The sequence below is a fragment of the Alternaria dauci genome, chromosome 1 (assembly GCF_042100115.1).
Source record: "Alternaria dauci strain A2016 chromosome 1, whole genome shotgun sequence".
Taxonomy (NCBI): Eukaryota; Fungi; Ascomycota; class Dothideomycetes; order Pleosporales; family Pleosporaceae; genus Alternaria; species Alternaria dauci.
The window spans coordinates 725132-743319 of record NC_091272.1 but is presented as its reverse complement, the minus strand read 5'-3'; the positions used below and the strand labels follow the sequence as shown (position 1 = coordinate 743319).

Below are 18188 nucleotides of genomic sequence, written 5' to 3'. Positions count from 1 at the left end.
CATTTGCAGAGACAACGGCTTCTACCACACATTAGAGACTGCGAACAGGGCGAGCACAATGTCGATGCTTCGCAGATAACGTACAGAGCTCGACCACACCCATGAAACTGGCGCTTCATTTATCATGTTGAAGAATTCTCACTGTATACCATCTTGCGGCTTATGTTTTTTCATTCATTAGGCCAGAAGCAGCAAAAGCATGCCGAGTGCTATCCTTGTCATACACCATAACTCAATATTTGATGGACTTCATTGGTAACGGCTACGACAGCTCGCCATAGCGTACAAACAGATGTCTTCTACTTGCAAGAAGGCGGGACGCATGACTCTTCAGCCATGAGCTGATCGACTTCGTCATTAATGAAAGCGCGATGTGTCTCTTTCGCCTCTTCCACCTCGCGCAACAATCTGTTTCGCTCCCAAATGGTCCACGCAGCGAGGTCGCGACATGCTTTGGTGGCTTTCTCAGCGGTCTCCTTCGCTGCCTCTAGTTCGAGCTTCAGTCTTACGTTTTCTTTGACGATACGCTCATAGTCTTCTTTAGTAAAATGGCTGTGGAGGAGTGAGGGCGGCGTAGGGTCTCGACGGGGCATAGGCGGTGAGGCACGGTGACTCTGGAAAAGCGCCGAATGAGGGGAGGAGGAGGAAGGTTCGTCGGCTTTACTAGGAGAAAGTTTCTCATATTCCGATAGGTACCTGCATTCGCCGTAATGGGTAGTTGTCAACGGATAGGACGGACGAAGCTCGAGCGTCATGTTGATTCCCGACAAGTCAATACTCGTCTTGTTGGATGTGGGTTCTGTAGCGCACTGCTGTCATACTTTGGTTAGTGTTTTCCGTCGTTCTGATCATTGACGGCTACAGTGAAGGACTTACATTGACAAGGATATCTCTCGGGGTGTCCGCCATTGGACCAGACGTATCGCGGTTCCGCTCCATTGCTGCACTCTCAAAGCTTGCAAGAAGAGTGCCGATGATGGTGGTTATCTCAGATATAGCGGCGTGAGGGCGGAGAGACGTCGGGGACGAGCACTCACGTGCTGCTTGGTAACCACGTGGGTTAGCGCCTCCTCGCGCATTTCTGGCTGTCTACCTAGGTACAAGCCCCGCAGCCCTTGTTGACATCTTATCTTGTTGGCTGCGCTGACTTGATATGACTCTACCGCGAGATTCAGTTCATCTCTCGTGTGTCAATGGACATGTCGCCCAGGATAGTGAGCGATGGGTGAAAGTATCCAATGCAGGACGCGCGGTTCAACACAGCCTTGGGATCATTAGATACCTACTTGCGCTACTACTGTATGGCTCAAACAAGACCAAAACAAGAGAGCAGCTGCCTGCGTTAACACTGGAAAGACAAGATTGGGACTACATCCGTCAACGTCTCTAATATCGTTGATTCGTTTCCGAAGTACGTAGCACATGACGAAGAGAAAGAACTCGGATGACGGATTGCGACTAAAGAATGATAGAATGCACGACATGATTCGGGTCCGGCTGTCATCGATCTCTCAGCAGGCTGGCGCAATCGCGAAGAGAATGCGACCTATCAGTGAACGATGGTATCAGCTTTGAGAAGTTTGAAGAAACCAAAGACAGACACAGCGGGTCACAATCGTTCGGGGTGAGCTGGACGTAGCAAGCTACCTCATTGTTCACTCCTCATACCAGTGTGTCCAACCTGGTCTTCCTTGACCGGGCGGATTTGGTGCTCCTCTGTATACCAATGTGGCAGTCACCGACGGTGACGGCTCGTGATTGACCGCCACGTGGCTTTGAGTCAGCAACGCACATACCCGATCCGGTAGGTAAGTGTCAACAACGCGATGGACCCCAGCGCGTTGTTGACACCGAACGCAGACACCCACAACGATACATTTTCAAGCAACCAAATCGAGATGGAGAACCTGCACCGAGCCCTGGAAACACACGCCCAAAGTCCGTTTGCTCAGGCAATAAAGTCTGAAGATTCTGCGTCCGAGGAAGGTGAGATACTAGAGCAGAGCGATCACCCAACCTGCGAGCACTCGCATTCCATGCACGATGCGCGCCGGCGGCTGATGGAATCTGACGGTAAGTGCTTCACGTCACCGCTATGAACCTTATTAACACCCAAAAGAACCCATGGAAGTCGATCATCAAGTCTGCCAGCGTTGGGAGCCGACCGGTGCCAACAAGCAGCCCATCGGCATCAAGAGCGGATCTCCAGGAGCTGAATCGTATCAGCATGTGGGCGGCTTTCCGTCCCTCCGGCGTATCGAAACTCCTGCACTTTTTCTGCAGTTGCTGGAAACTCAGCCAGATGGTTTGATGTATCCAATCGAGCGGTATCTTCCTCCCGCTGGGATATACTATGACCAGTTCGCTTTGCCTACTGTCTTTGGCGCCCTCTTCTTCAGGCGGGAGTGCTGCAAGATCTGCTGGAAAGCGCATGTCGGCGCAGGCGGTTCGGCACCAGTTTGCGGGAAAAAATGCCAGGTTTGTGGAACAAATCGCCATAGGGATGAGGTAGGAGCTTCGAAAAATCAGTGGTGATATTTTTGACTAATCTCGACACTAGAGCTGTCCACTGTTGTACTGCAATGCTCACTGGTACCATGCCCATAACATTCCATACCTGCCGGAGACCCTTCGAAGCCGACAGATGCGTCCCAACGATCAAGAACTGGCTATACTGTGCAACATGGGTGTCCTGAGTGAAACACGCGGCCCTAATGGTATCATAGTCGCACAACCCGATCATCCCATTGTGCAAACCTTCTATGACAGCCGACCAAGTCCACAGGCGATGACAGGCAACATCATGGATACAGAGCGGAAACGTCGTTCGGTGTTCATTACCCTTGCAGAGGGGTCCTCGTTCGTTCCAAATGTCCAATCTCAGCAGCCGCTCCCACCGCCCAAGCGTCAACGCAGCCTCCCGAAGACGACTGTCATCAACAGCCTTGATCCCCGGCTCCAGGGACGTGGTACGACCATGTTCTCAGTCAAGCAAGAGGACATCCAGCCCGACATTGCGACAAACTACAACGATATGACCACAAACGACCCACAAGACACCGAGGATAAGCTTCAAGAGCAAGAGATAGAGATCTTGAAGCTGAGAATGGACGTAGTCGTAAAGACCCGCGAGATCCGGAAGCTCAAAGCGGAGAACGATGCTCTCAAGGTGGAAAACAGAAATCTACGCATGCATCCTGTCAGTACTGGCGTCAGCTTCGAGACCGGCGACAACAAGCCGCCGTGGTTGTAGTATAGAGTTCGCTTAGCGGCAACGGACATATTGGATCGAGGGAGCGTGTATATGTGGACAAAGGAGCTTACAGACTACGTGATCGGTCTTGATGACCGTCAAAGATGTCTGTGATAAGATGCGACTCTGAGAGGCATGAGTGATGAGCGAACGGGGCGTGGCCTTTGGAGGGTGGAGATGACATGGCTGGTCTAGCAGCAAATGCATATCTGCAATCATCCGTCGTCCCGTCTCAGTGATAGCAAATAAAGTCATTAGAGTTTTGGGACACGCGTCACACTGGATTTGCATTACAGACTGACAGAATGTAATTAGGTCTTGGTAAGAAGATTTTATTGGCTGAGAAGTCTCTAGGTAGTAATTCTTTGTCGAGTATGTCACTAAAGAACCCACCACATAAAAACATGTGTTGAACCAAATGCAATGGAAGCCTTGAGTGACATTCGTTCCCTGACACCTCTTGTGCACAATTCTTATCTGTAAGCAGTAGAGTCTAGATCTACCTCTTCCTTGCGACGTCTAAAGCGCACTTTGGTGGAAGGATCAAGACACGTCATATCGCCAGTTTGGACGACCGGCTCGAGATTTGCTCCGGGCGAGAGTTCCCAGTCATACTTTAGTAGCATGTGACAAAGAGCAATCTTTATCTCGATAGCAGCGAAGAAGCGTCCAGGGCACGCATGGATTCCGTGGCCAAAGGTAAGGTTCTCGGGGCTAGTAGAAACAAGGAGAGCCTTGGTAGCATTATCGGAATCCTCGCGCATGCGAAGGTAGCGATGAATGTCGAACTTCTCCGGGTTTTCGTAAACCTCTGGATCGAGCATCTTGTGCGCATCTACAGCAACCCGGTCGCCCTTGCTGATGACAAGACTGTCTGGGAGGACAATCTTCTTCTAAGCAACTCTTCGCATAGCAACTAGTTCGCAGATGTCAGTAAACTGGAAGGTTTCGGGGAAAAGTTTGGGGATGACTCATGAAGCTGTAGTGGCTTCACTCGTTGTGTCTCCTTGAGCGCACTGTCCATGAGCTTCAAGTTGGCGATTGAGGCTTTGGTAAGACCATCAGCGCGAAGAACTGACACGCTCTCTTCTCTCAATTCATCAATAAGTTGCGGTTCATTTCCAAGACGCATCATAACTTGAGACAACAAGTCGGAAGTCGTGTGTATAGCGCCGATTGTGAGAAGCATCTGATATGCGGCAGGGTCGTACGCAGTTCCTTGACTTTCTTCCTCAAACCATTCCAATGTGTCTTGAAAAACTGGGACTGGCTTGCCCATCTTCCGGGCCTGAGCCTTGATATCCGCCCTTTCCTTCAAAATCGGCTCGAGGATGGCGCGGATGTCATTGAGTTTCCGGTAGACGAGTTTGGCATCTTGCGAAACCCAAGGAATGAGAAAATGCAAGTACCTGGGCCACGATAGAAAGCTCTTTGTGGATTCGACAGCACTAATGACATATTCTTTTGATATATCGATCCAGTCTTGATCACGGCATAGCTTGTCTCCAAGGAATATTTTCGATGACAAGCGAGATACCATACTGAGGACGTCGTTCGTGATATTAGTCTCCTTCCATTCTGACAAACTGTTAGTCGATCCAAAGTGTGGGTAGCCTGATTCATACCTTGAGAATTGCCAAAGATGACATCGAGGGCATGGGTGGTTTCGATAGAGAGAGGCTCCGATACAAAGTCTGAGGTATAATTAGTATCATGTCCCAACTTGTTTCATACACCATTCGCTTACTCAAGTGCTTGGTGAGTTATTTCTTTACTACTTGCTGTACAAGAGCTTTCTTGTTGCTGAGGGTAGCAAAAGGCTCATATCCAGTCAGATAACCGTGGAAATCCTGGGGTCAGAGTGAGCATGAAGATCTCCGCACAATTGTTCCGCGTACCTTACCTCTTCGAACGATTTTCCGAAATTCAACTCTTTTTCATTACGAATTGTTTGAGCATACTGAGGCGGAAGCACGAGCACCTCACCAACATTGGTGATTAACCTGTAGGGCTGCTGGCCGAATCGCTTTCTCGCACTTTCCAAGACCTCGATCCCGTGTGTTACGAATTCTAGTTGGCGAGAAAACGCAGTCTGGAAGCGCTTTGGAGGATTCGCTAGAGGTATTCTCGATTTGCTGGAGTTGATGATCGCAAGCGAGATCAGAAAAACGCCAGTAATAATCACTGTGGTGATGACCGGCAGCGATTGTATGAGTGTGCCCAAGGATGGCGAATTCGACAGAGGAGTGTACGATGGCTTAGGGTCCGACATTCTGAGTAACGAAGATACTGATGAAATTTTTGATGATAGTAATGCCTAGATTGACAGAAGACAAGGCGTTTTATAGTTGGAAAGATGTAAAGATCCAGCTTCCTGATCTGAGGCAGAGGTCTTTTGGTCACATGCGATCAACCATGTAGCGCAGATCGCAGATAGAAAGACCCCTTGCTATTTTCGGATGCATTCGTGCAGTCTTCGGTCTCTTGGGCAGTTCTTGGCAAGGCATATCGGAGATCCGAATGCAGTCCAGGCTGCCCAGGTGAGGTCTACATGTTGTCAATGACGAGTACGCAGAACAGGAATGCACCTGGACATACAAAACCCCAGAAGAGCTTGTCACGATATGTCAGATATCCCCCATCATCCCTGCAAGGGCTATGTCATAGACTACCACCCGACTGTCTCTACTACGTCACGGCCACGACGCTGCCACAACCAGTCCTAATCCATCAGCTGCTCGCTTATTGTCCTCTGCGCCAGTGTCAGTAGAGACGCCGCTCATATTCGTACTACGATAACAAGTAGCCCTGAGGGTTAGTCGGCAAGCGGTGTCATCTCCATCGAACGTTCCGGAGACTGCCGGCACCGATGAGTTCTTTTTTTGAAAGCGCTCACTATCGATGATCCTAACACACAGGCATGAACTCAAAGCCCACACACCGTCGCGAAGTACTCGAGCATGCCCAGGTGTCGGATCAGTCAGTTGCGTTGGCGTGCAGATATTGCGCCGAGACCTTCCAGCGCAAGGGTCACCTTCAGCGTCATTTACTTCGCCATACAGGCTCGAAGCCTTTCAACTGTAGGCTTTGCTCGAAGTCCTTCTCCAGGAGGTGCGTGCATCGTTATAGTTTCAATGTTACAGTGGATTGCTAATGCTTCTGAGCGATACGCTCGTTCGGCATCGTCTCACCCACGCTCGGGTCGAGCACCCGCAGAATGACAGGAGAGCCTCGAGAGCATGTGCTTCTTGTGTGAAAGCAAAGCAGCGCTGCTATGGTCAAAGCCCTTGTGTAAGGTGTCAGCGAAAAAACTTATCGTGCGAATTCCTCAACGATCGATCCGAGAGCGCCATTCTTGCAGTTCCCCTGGCAAGCAATCCTTCCCTGGGCCATGTACCATCCGAAGTCACTCAAGACCATAGCGACAACATGACGCCACCTACCCTTACTTCTGATCCAGAATCCACGAATGGTTCCCTTGACTCGATGTCGCAAGCTACAAACGCCGCGTTGCTACACCGTTCCTCCAATTCTATCCAAATGGGCAGTTTGCTATCTGTAGAAACGAACGGAACAGACTGGGCCGGTCTTTCCCATCTAAATGACTCTACAAACGTACCGAATCTCGAATTCCTCGTAGATCAGCCGTCAAACAGAATAAACTACTTCAATGAGTTGTCGACTGACTTCAATCTACCGTTCGCTTGGATGATCCCGCCACACGAAACTTCCTTCCAGACACAGTATTCACTCGAATCACGCATATTGAGTCCCTAAATGGCCAATTATGGCGATATGTTCGCCCTAGAGCCCGTTGCCAGTGTCCAGATTCCAAGACCCGAGGTCAAATCTGACGTTACTATTGAGGCTCATGAGAGGATCTCGGGCAAGACTGTAGCTACCGTAAGCTCTCACTCGACTTGCCCTTTCCCATCTTTCCCCGTTTTCGAAGAAAACACACTAGGAATTGTAGGCGCCGAGATCTTCGGTCATGTTAGCGCGGTTCCTACAAGAGCTTATAGTGATGCACGCTCTTTCTACATCTCGGAACGCGGTTATGATGACATGTTATTTCCTCACTCGCGATTGCTCCATGCTTTCATAGAGTTGTATTTCGAGTACTTCGATCCTTACCTTCCCTTTCTGCATCCAGTCAGGATTGAGAGAGGCGACATATGCGGAGTCCTTCTGATAGCAGTGGCCGCAATTGGAAGTCAGTACTCTGAATTGAAAGATGCATCTAGATATACTACAACCTTTCAACACTTGCTACGAAAAGCTATCCAAAATCATGTAAGTTGGTATGCCGGATCGAAGCATTGGAAGCTGACGCCTTCAAATTTGCAGATCTTTACAAGGAGAACAGAGGTCTCCTTCGTCCAGAGCGTACTACTGCGGGATGTTGGACTTCTTGCCGCCGGCCGCCAATCAGACCATGCTGCGCTGCAGCGAGAGCGGAATATGATCACGAACTTGTGCCGCTCTTTATCTACTCATGCGGGTGCGTCTGACAGCGAAGACTCTATGGTGAATCAAACTTTGGATCATTCTTGGCTGCTGTGGCTGCAAAGGGAAGAGATTGTCCGTCTCGTGCACTGTGTATACAGTAAGTCAAATGACGCAGAAATTATAAACATGACTGGCCTAACACCTCCAACAGCAATAGAATGTTTCCAGCTGATTCTGTTCGACCAGCGTCCACTCTTCAGATCTACCGACTTCACTCAAAGCTTGCCCTGTAGTCATGCTGTCTGGAAGTGTTGTTCGGAGAAATCATGGAGTGAACACAGATGTCGCAAGGCCCCAGACAGCCAAGCCTCAACATCCGAACACTTCACAAGCAACATACGTATCTTGAGTCTCTATGCTCATGAGAGAGCTATCTTGGATCAGACGCAGTCATCACAGCGGTTGAGCTCCCTGTTGAAGCCCCAACTGGAAAGCGATCTACATGAGCGAGATTTCAACTCCAATCGAGAAAGTCTGCTATCCTCTGGAGTCTCTTCAGACGACATTACATACCTGGACCAATTGATTGAAGGCTCCATCGCGTCTAAACATCTCCCATGCCATGCTGAGGAGCAAACCGTGCACGATCCCGTTGTGCATGTCATTTCTATACTCAGAAACATCCCGCTGCGTATGATTTATGCTTCGGTAGGATGGCAAGCGAACATCACCGAGATGCAACGGACAAGAGAAAGACTGAGAGGGTACCTGCGACGCAACCCGGATACTGCCAGGATCTGCTTGTGGCACGCAGCTCAGATTTACTCGTACATGCGGGATGATCGTTCTCCAGCATATTATGCATCCCTCTCGTTCGCTATCGCTGCCACCTACATACTTCTCTATGGCCAAATTCTGGGCCAAACGGGTACGTCAGGAGATCTAGTTCGACCAGACAAGATAAAAGACAAGACAGATATGATTGCATGGGCAAGAGACGGCAAGGATTCAAGAGTACATATCACAGGTATTGGTATACTGAACAGCACTGAGAGTACTCAAAGATTGCTCGCTGATGCAGGGAATATCTTGCGGTCTCAGAGACCGTGCCGAGGTATTTCGGAGGGCCTCGTAGACTGTTTTGCACAAATGAGTCAAGGCAGAATGCCAAGAAATATGTAAGGCGTTACTCACGATACGGGCAGGCTTTATTCTTCGTCCTTCTGTGGCACTACAATCAGATACAACTTCATCAGTGGCACGACCAGCTTAGCCACATAGTGCACCACAAGACCTAGGATACCATCTAGGGTTATACTTGGAAAGCTAGTGCCTCCGCTCTTCCGAACCCAAGAGAAGGCTCGCGGGATCATGGCCCTTTCGTACTTTTCGCACGCGTCTTTCACTTCTTCATACGTCGGATGTTCCGGACCGATGTTGGCTAGAGAATTCAGATGAAGCAGGCGAGGAAGTGCGTCGCCACAATCAGCCAGCGCTTGGTTACCTCCTTGGCCGCGATTGGGTTGCATAGCATGCATGGCGTCTCCTATGACCCACACCCGATGAATTCCCTTACCACCTCCCTCTTTCTGAGCCCGTAACCGCCAATCTATCCTGGGTTGTGTACTGGCGCGTATTTGCGTAACGAGCATATCGGTGTCTCCGGACTCATTGTCTCTGATGTCGATCATCCTATGGAACTCCGGAGCCCAGTCCCTGATTGCATCGCGACATACCGTTCTGGGGTCTTCAATCTCCGAGACCTCTTTGAAGGGGACTTTTTCGGTCGGAACAACCAGACCCAAATAGAAGGATGCTTCCGACTCATTGTATTGCAATGCATCCTTGTCGTTGGCAACCTTGCGGTGTTCGTCCATCACCTCCGCTTCTGGAAGATACAGAGCGTAGTAAAACGAGATGTCTCTAGCGAAAACAAGGACAGGTCCTTGGCGCAGTTTTGGAGGCAAATTCATCATGCGACTGAGAGGAAGGCTTCCTTTCGACAGGAGAGCCCAATGGCTATCCAAAGTTCTGATATTATTTAAGCCAAGCTGTCTGTTCACCTAAACAAGCGTTAACCCCACGTCCACGCTTAAATTGTGTGATGCCGACCTTGGAGTTTGCTCCATCGGCTCCTACGAGCACATCGCACACATCATCACTACCGTCGGAGAAGCAGACCTTGACCGTCTCTTTGCCAGTCTTCTCTATGATGATCTCGTAGTGGTCAAACCCCTTTCCGTACTTAATCAACCCGCTCTTCTTTATTGGCTCAAGCCGTATGTCTCTTAGCACGACCCTGTTGATGGCAGCCGATCTTGCGTACGTCGGTAACTGAGTTAAGTCCACGATTTCCTGGAATTTTGTGTTGAATAGCGAAGGTGCTGTCGCATGTGCCCCAGAAGACTTTCCGAGTTTAGCACTTATCTTGCTGATGTGGTCATCGGTCAAGCATGCGCGAAAGCCTGCCTGAGATCCAGGTCCTAATCGAATCTGGTAGCCCTCCCGATTGGAGTCGACTCTATCACGCTCGTAGACCACGAATTGGACGCCGTTGTTGTGTAGACCGTTAGCTAAGAGAGCACCTGCCAGGCCGCCACCAACGATGATAACCTTGAACTCGGCCATCACAAGAGGATTTGAGAATTGCGAGGAGAGAGTTGGTTCTCAATGATGGGGTGGATGAAAGAATTGGGACCTGCGAGTGGTTATAAGCTTCGAGAAGCCACTTTCAACTACCCCGGCTTCGATAACCACCGACCAACCCGCACTCCAACGACTCAATATCTTGACGTGTACGACGTCGACTACGCGGCTTCGCCATAACTGTCACCGAATTTATCGACCCATGGTGGGCACTTCGTGTCGATGGGACGCCATATGGTAATGAGTCGTTGAGTCCGGACATGTTGATTAGTCCCACCATGAGCCGCAGGCCCCACAGGCATCTCCGCCACTTTGCACAGCTTCGCACAACGAGTGCCAGGCCATCTACAACGAACCGCCATGGGTTAGCCTCTGTGTTTGACCGACAGCTGGAGTTTTGTATCTGCTCCGACGGGTAACTGAAAAGAACCCATGCACAACATTGAACACATGACGTCAATTGGGGTAGTGAATGTAAGAGCATCCTTTGTTCTTGCGCACGACAATTTGCATACACGCTTTGATCACGGTCAACGGACTGCTTTGGAGAGATATGTTTTCCTTTTTGACAATGCTAATGTGATGGAATGACTAGAGCAACCTTAGGAGATCGCAACATCCCTACGAGAATGGCTAGATACTGATACATAATGCTAGATGTCCAAGTCTGTGCATCGCCCAGGTATCATACTTAGTACCCTAGAGCTTGTCTCCTTTTCCACGCTTGTTGTAGCCGCTGTGACATCTACTTTGTATGGTGCGATGGAACTAGACCAGCAGTCAGCAGTGATATCTCTAGTACAACAAGATTAGTCAACTGACCTATCATCATGCAGGCACCAGATCACCGTATCCGGTTGATCAAACCAACGAATTTGCCTCACAGCAAATTGCGCAGCAGATCCGTTGAAGGGGCGCCCGTCGTGGTTCGCTCGTCCGGCGATAGCGAGAAGCGCAATTTTTGGCTTGGGCTCTATCCTCGACACGACACCCTCATAGGCACCTAGGTGTGCATTCCAAAGGATTGCGCTACCGTTGATAACTATATTGAACATGAGCTGGCCTCCATCGCAATGTGAGAACAAATTGGTCGTCCTGTCGTGGACGTAATCGAGGAACGAGCGCATCCCGTCATTCATCTTCTCCTTTGGTATTAGCTTATCTAGCTGTAAGAGACCATACTTCATTCCGTTGGTGATGTCTAACCTGCAGGTATAAGGACTGGCCTCTCCAGTGTAGACGACTGCAGTGTCCATCAAATCAGGATGAGGATTAGGTAGGAAAGCATGTAGTGATGGCCAGACATGCACTGCAAGAGAAGCAAGAGAATTATCAGGCATTCTTGGCTGATCTGGAAGGGTTGTAGCTGTCGGCACTTCATCGCGCTTTGCTTGATCTCTTACGGTACGCGTGAAGAGCGGTATACGTTCTCCGCCAGATAGAGGTATGAGTTGCTCTTCCGGGACCCCGGCGGAACGAAGAAGGTTGATAGCTTCGCAGTTGGCAATGACGATGGCTCCTGTTTTAATCGCGATGCGATCGGCCCCGGGAAGGTGGTCGAAGTGAGCGTGAGAAATGAAGATGTAATCCGCTTCATTCACATCGTCAACCGCCAGATATCGTGGCAATACGGATGGCCGGTCTAGCCATGTATCTAGGAAGATAGTAACTCCACCGGTGCGAAGCCGAAAGGTTGTCGCACCTAGTCAAGTCAGCGTTCCATTTCGTTGTACAGGCACCGACGGAAAACATACCAAATCATTCTATCGTAGTACCCATCATTCGGTTTGGCGTTAATTGTGGGGGAATCCTTTTACTTGAATGGGCTCAGGATGACTACAGATGCATGTAACAGCAGTCGCGCACTTACTTTATGTTTGGCAAAAGAGCCTGTACGTTACCTCACTGCAGGTATTGAATGGGGACGTGGCCGACGGGGAATATGATCCGCTACCAAGCCATGCCAGGTCGACGCGGGAGAGAGCGGGGCTTGAAACTAAGAACGTGAAGACAAGGCAGTATGTTCGACGGAATTATTGTGCGAAGGGGTTGTCAGGCGCCGCTCACGCGTGATAGGTTGCTTTGCACCTTATGTATATCGTACCTATTCTCGACTTCCACAACCATATTGTTGTCCATTACATGCGACATGTTTTGATCGCTTTGGCAGATAGTCAATTGTTCCTGCCCACTTCCAGTCTCCTCGCTGCCCATGGACTTGCTTTTAAAAAGCTGGTGCGCAATACATCGACCGATACCCACATCATCTCCCTACCGTCCTTATCCCACCCTCAAACATTACAACTTGTCCTAGTGGATAGTGATGCGAATTTCGATCCCCTCGACCGCGCCAGCAAGACCAGAGCTCCGGCGGGGCTGGCACGCCGGCGGTTGTGACTCAAGGCACGACGGAGAGCTCAGTTGATGTACATTGGAGCGCAAGACTATCAATCTGGTGCTAGTTGCGCTGTATTCTCGTTGGGGAAGAAGCCGATCTTTTCACCTGCTGCAGTCGCGCTGAGACACGGCTCACAACACCTAAGTTGAGAGTAAATTCTTGGTCCACCGCGCGTGTCTAGGAGGGCTTTGGAATGGGTAAACGCATGTAATATACGACGGCCGAAACTTTCGCAAGTCCGTGAACAATGTACGATGCTGTATGTATGATGAGAAGGTGATGTTGACCACTCGGGAGAATACCTTCTAACTCAGTCGAGCTACAGTACTAGTGCATGTAATGCCCAGGTTCGCGTAATGCCCGGGGTTTTACTAGTAAAAAGGTAAACTTTAAAAGCTTATTATTCTAAGGTTTTTATTTAAATCTAAGTATATATATATAACTTAGTAGCTTTTTATTATTTAGAAACTTAAAATTAGCTATTAATTAAAAAGTTTAAGTTTATACTAGAGTTTTATATCTCTATAATTACGTAATATATAAATATATAGATAGTCTAGATCTATAGAGCTAGTTTTCTAGATTATAAGTAATAAAAAACTTTAAAAAAATATTAAGATTTAAAGAAGTTATAAGAGTTTAAATATCTACTTTTACTAGTAAAAACCTGGGCATTACGCGAACACGGGCATTGCGTGTGCACATACTGTAGATTGCTGGTTACCGTAGCGCTAGACGCCCACTTTTGCCCGTCCTGTACGTCATCGTCCCCCTCCCACCTGCTCTTCATGCTGTCGCGTGCTCTTGTACAAACTCCTGCGAAAACTGTGCTGCAGACTCTGCTGTATAGCTATCTGGCCATTTTCCTGTCATTCCGAACACAGCAGTGGCTCTGCTCCCAATTGCCTTCTCCATACCGTGCGCAGCCACCTTCTTCTCCCATTGATGCACCGTAAGACTGCCGTCCAGCACCTGTGACAGGGTCATCGCGGACAATGCTGCAATGTCACAACTTGCCCCCATATTCGGCCGCACTTGGATGAATGCCTCGCCTGCCAGCAGCAGCTTGCCACCATAGAACGATGCCTTGGTGTTGTCGAACCCATGGATAGCAGTAAGCAACGGCATCTTCTTTGACTGATGGAAAATCTTCTTCCACCTTGGCGACAGCATGGCGTCTCTCCGCTCTAGCTGTGCTTCCCATACTTCCGTACGAAGCTGGTTTGCAGGCACTGTGACCTCGTGACGAACGCCTTCAGTGTCGGTCATGTAATCGGCAAATGCTGCGGTTGATGCATCGCATGGATCGTACCAGCACCATTCAATGACTCGCTCGCCTTTCCGCATGCTTCCAATCTCGTTCGGCGACGTGTAGCTGAATCGCGTCAGTTTTGGCCACAGAAATGGAGATCGGAACGTACACCACAACGTAGCTGCCGTCAAACATGCATTGAGGCACCTTGCCCTCCAAGACGAAACGCAGTTCTTCAGGTATTTCAAGCTCTGAGATTTGTGATCTCCATGCCAGATAGCCGGCGTACTCTGTATTGACGTCTGGCAGAACGAGCTTACGGATGTGTGATCGGGCACCGTCAGCTGCGACAACCAGATCTGCAGTCATTTGCTCTTCAATACTGCCGTTGCCTTTGTATGTCACAACAAGGTGGTCAGAACGCTCGACAATCCCGTGCACTTGATGTCCCCACTGCACAGTGAGAGATCCATGTCCCTCGACTTCTTTTTCGCAGGCCATCAAAAGCAGCCCGTGGATACCTGCCCAACACGACGTGCGCACATCATCCCCAAGAGGCACGTCGACTAGCACATTGTCATTCTTGTCGATTATGGGGAACGAGAAGTTGCGCAAGACTATTTCCTCAAGTTCAATGTCAGGTATGTACGTCGTGACGAGCTTCTGTGCATTTGGCCAGAGGGTCATGGCTGCAGCTCGAGCTTGCAGCTGTTTTTCAGTCCGCATTTCGAGAACCACAACGCTGTGGCCGTGAGACTTGAGGACGAGCGCATGCATGAGTCCCGCTATCGAGCCCCCAACCTTTTCAAAACTTCAGCTTCATACCAAGAATACAAAAGGGAACGACTCACCACAACCACGCGTTTTTTTACCGGTTCCGCCATATCTCATGAGGTTGCTGCCTACAGAAAGAGGAGACTCGAGCCAATCACAAATTTCTCAATTCTCAGCGACCTGAACGAACGGATTCTCTCAAAATGGGAGATTTTGCAAGTAAAAGGATGCAGCAAGAGGAGAGCACATGACAATCCGACTCGTCTCGGTTCTTGCGACAACGGCCCTTTTATTGTACTCCGATTGCAAACATGGGCTCTACCAAGTATCCACTCCTAGCAAAATAATGCGAACACGTACGTATAGCACAACTAGTACCAGAAGAGATGCATACTCCGAAGAAATCGTCCCATACGCTACTCGCTGAACAACAATCAATGGTCCAGTACTGACTGTTAGTGTGCATGGCTGGGGCTGCACGATTAGACGCGGCTCGCATGCCGGCATGCTGCATAGTGGCGTCGCCTTCTTTCCCGACCATCACAGACCCACCAATAACGCGAGCAACCTCAGGCGCCGTGCTACTTCTTCTCAAATTCGCGAACTGCACGTCGGCATCACTTGCTGAGACGCATTAGTGAAACGCGATCAGACTCATTTGTATGTCCGGTCGACTCCCGTTAGCCGAAGTGTGCCTCGCCATAGCTTCCCAATATCTAGGGCCTGGTCTTGCTACTTCGAAAAGCCAAAGCCTCGGCCCCCTCATCCTTCTTCGTCTTGCTCTATGTAGCACCTTTGCGTCCATTAACTGCGAGCAGAGCGTTGAGTTCGCTTGAGGATTGTAGGCCTTCTCAGGCTGTTGCTCTTGCCAGGAGCCGCGCTTTCCTACAGCGACACAACGCCGATAACTCCTCGTATCGAACATACCATCGTTACAGGGACACTGCAACAGGCCAGTATTGGTGTGAAGATCCTTTTGTTTCAGATATCGCGCTTCCGGTGACCAGGCCGGAACTTCATCTGGCGCGCCATGCCCAAACCCTTGTTCTCGGGCGCTTTCGACGATCCGTTAGCGCGATTTTACTTCCCCGCCTACGGTCTCGCCTCACTGTACATTTCAAGGCCATCGCCCGACACGATCCTCTAACCCTCTCATTTCCCGCTCGTTCTTTCAGTATTCCTCTCCCCTACTTCCAGGTTCTGATCATTGGTCGACGTTGAAGCTATCGTTGTTGGAAGCCTTGTTTCGTGTGTCACGGCGGCCCTTACGTCCTCGACGTGGGCCTTTTCGATAGATATCGCCTTCGTAGAGCCCGTCCGCTATGCTTCAATGCTCGGTATATACCGTCTCGCTGTACGTTACGTCTCTATCGCGATTTATATTGCAGTGCAAGTGAGGAAAGTCGGGTGCCTCGGGGATCCTGCGAGGCATCCTTGTTACCATTCCACAAATCCAGCACAGCGTTGTCTAGAATCTGTCCTTTCGTCTGCTCCGATTCTAGAACCGTCACTGGGAGTCGAACGAAGCTTAACTCAGTCTGCAGTCTTGTGGGTTGAGTCTGTAGCTTCGCGCTCGCGGCCTTGTATGCTTGAGTTTGTTCCTCTATTTCTTGTATCTTGGCTATCGTAATGTGGGTCTCGCGTGTGTAATTGGCGGCTTCTGCACTGGTCTTGGTGTGACGCTATTCGGTGGCCACATTCTCGCTGATAGTCGTATTCTTCTCTCCCAGACGGCTGGCGTTGGAGGCTGTCAGAGGGGTTAAACACTGGGCCTTTCGGTGAGAGTGACCATGTAGGTCCATCGCCATCGCTTCAGCTACTGTCTCTTATCTTTAGAGCCTCGCACTATCGGCTTATTGGTTCGCTATAGGTACCACGAGGTTGTGCATATCGTTTATCGACGGTAAACCACCAGTCGAAGGCATCATCGCACTGTGACGCGTCAGTGCGGACTCCATAAACGCTTGATTGGATACGCTCACAGCAAACAACCATCTGTCGGTGCTGTCTCGTCTTTCGGGGTTAATACCGTGAAAGTTAAACCAGACATCTCGATATCGCTATAATGATCATTGAGCCGAGGATCATGCGAGCAAACATAGGTATTGTTCGAGGCCATACAGTTATAGTGAAAGATCGGTGAGTAATCGGAACACGATAGAAGATCTCATGTACACTTGACCTGAATATATGATCGTGTTCAGGCTGCAATGCACGTCAGTGCGCGGGTATATCCACTGGCCTTTGTATCATAGGTGAGCATGACTATCACAGATGCTGCAAGGCCGATACCATATCACTCGCTCGCTCTCACACCGACTTTGCTCCCTCCACCCATACCCGCTCAACAATCAGTGCATCTTACTTTTCGCAATTCGCTCGGATCGACGCAGACACGATGCCGCGCGGTAACCTACTTCGACACCTCTTCAGGAACAGTCCACATACGGGAAACAGACCCCATGAGCAATCCCCATACGTCAACGAAGCTGAAGAGTCGACCGTGATCAAATCTGAAGATCCCTCCCAAACACTATCACGTCCACGAACATCCGAGCCTCCTGGCGTCCATGTTTTGCCTCGGATTACCGAAGAAGAGCCCATTTCTTCAGCCTCTATACCATTGTTCCTAGCATCAAGCGCAGGAAGCGCGGGTTCTGATGTCGCATCGTTCACCACTATCCTCGACGCAAACGTGCCCGCGCCCGCGCTCGCCATCGATCCTGCAACTCTTACCACACGCGATCTTCTCTACGCCGCCATCGATGAGGCCACGGCAGCAGTCAATACTCACATTGATACGCTGGAAACTACCCTGGCGCTACTCCGGGCTATTTCTGGTTTCAGTGAGACAGTAGAAGTACTCAAGCGGGAGATGGAGGATAAGAAAAGGGAGTGCAAAATCAAGCTTGGGGAACTGGAAGGATTCGAGGAAGGTGTGGCAGGGATGAAGCTTTTGGGTGACGAGACTTGTTAAGGACAAGACTGATTGTGTTCACTAATCTGGCGGTATGAAAGCTGTATTAGAACTTGTGCCTGAGGGAGCAGTTGATTGCATACTCACTCTGTGCTAAACTTAGGTTGTCTTTCCATGACGCAATTTTGAAGTCACTCATGTAATACACCACTTCTTTTTGCTAGCTACACACCATCACGACGATGACTACACTCAAGCACTATAAAGTGTCTGCGGCCATGCATGGAGATATATAATTTGACTACTTGAAAGCAGCCATCTACCATCGTGTGCAGCAACGCCATACTGACCAAAACAACTGCAGTATTACCGCAATCTCTATCACTGTGATGCTTCATCACCTTCCAAATTTGACACCACTACAGCGATATATACGGTCGCTGGGAAGACTCAAGTACGGCTCGAGCTCATGAAGCGGTCATAACTCTCGAGGAACCGG

At 49.7% G+C, this 18188-nt stretch overlaps 3 protein-coding genes across 3 annotated transcripts; 2 read left to right on the top strand and 1 right to left on the bottom strand.

Annotated features, from left to right (window-relative positions):
• Nucleotides 1-2683: 2683 nt before the first annotated feature.
• Nucleotides 2684-3253, top strand: ACET3X_000227 (uncharacterized protein; the record flags this gene model as incomplete). The annotated part of the gene is made up of 1 exon (XM_069447499.1): nucleotides 2684-3253. The coding sequence occupies one exon, from the start codon at nucleotides 2684-2686 to the stop codon at nucleotides 3251-3253; it is 570 nt and encodes a 189-aa protein (XP_069310469.1).
• Nucleotides 3254-13532: 10279 nt separating this feature from the next.
• On the bottom strand, nucleotides 13533-14685 carry ACET3X_000226 (uncharacterized protein; the record flags this gene model as incomplete). Its single annotated transcript, XM_069447498.1, has 2 exons — nucleotides 13533-14121; nucleotides 14168-14685. The coding sequence occupies 2 exons, from the start codon at nucleotides 14683-14685 to the stop codon at nucleotides 13533-13535; spliced, it is 1107 nt and encodes a 368-aa protein (XP_069310468.1).
• A 2485-nt stretch (nucleotides 14686-17170) lies between these two features.
• ACET3X_000225 (uncharacterized protein) lies at nucleotides 17171-17749 on the top strand (the record flags this gene model as incomplete). Its single annotated transcript, XM_069447497.1, has 1 exon — nucleotides 17171-17749. The coding sequence occupies one exon, from the start codon at nucleotides 17171-17173 to the stop codon at nucleotides 17747-17749; it is 579 nt and encodes a 192-aa protein (XP_069310467.1).
• Nucleotides 17750-18188: the final 439 nt, after the last annotated feature.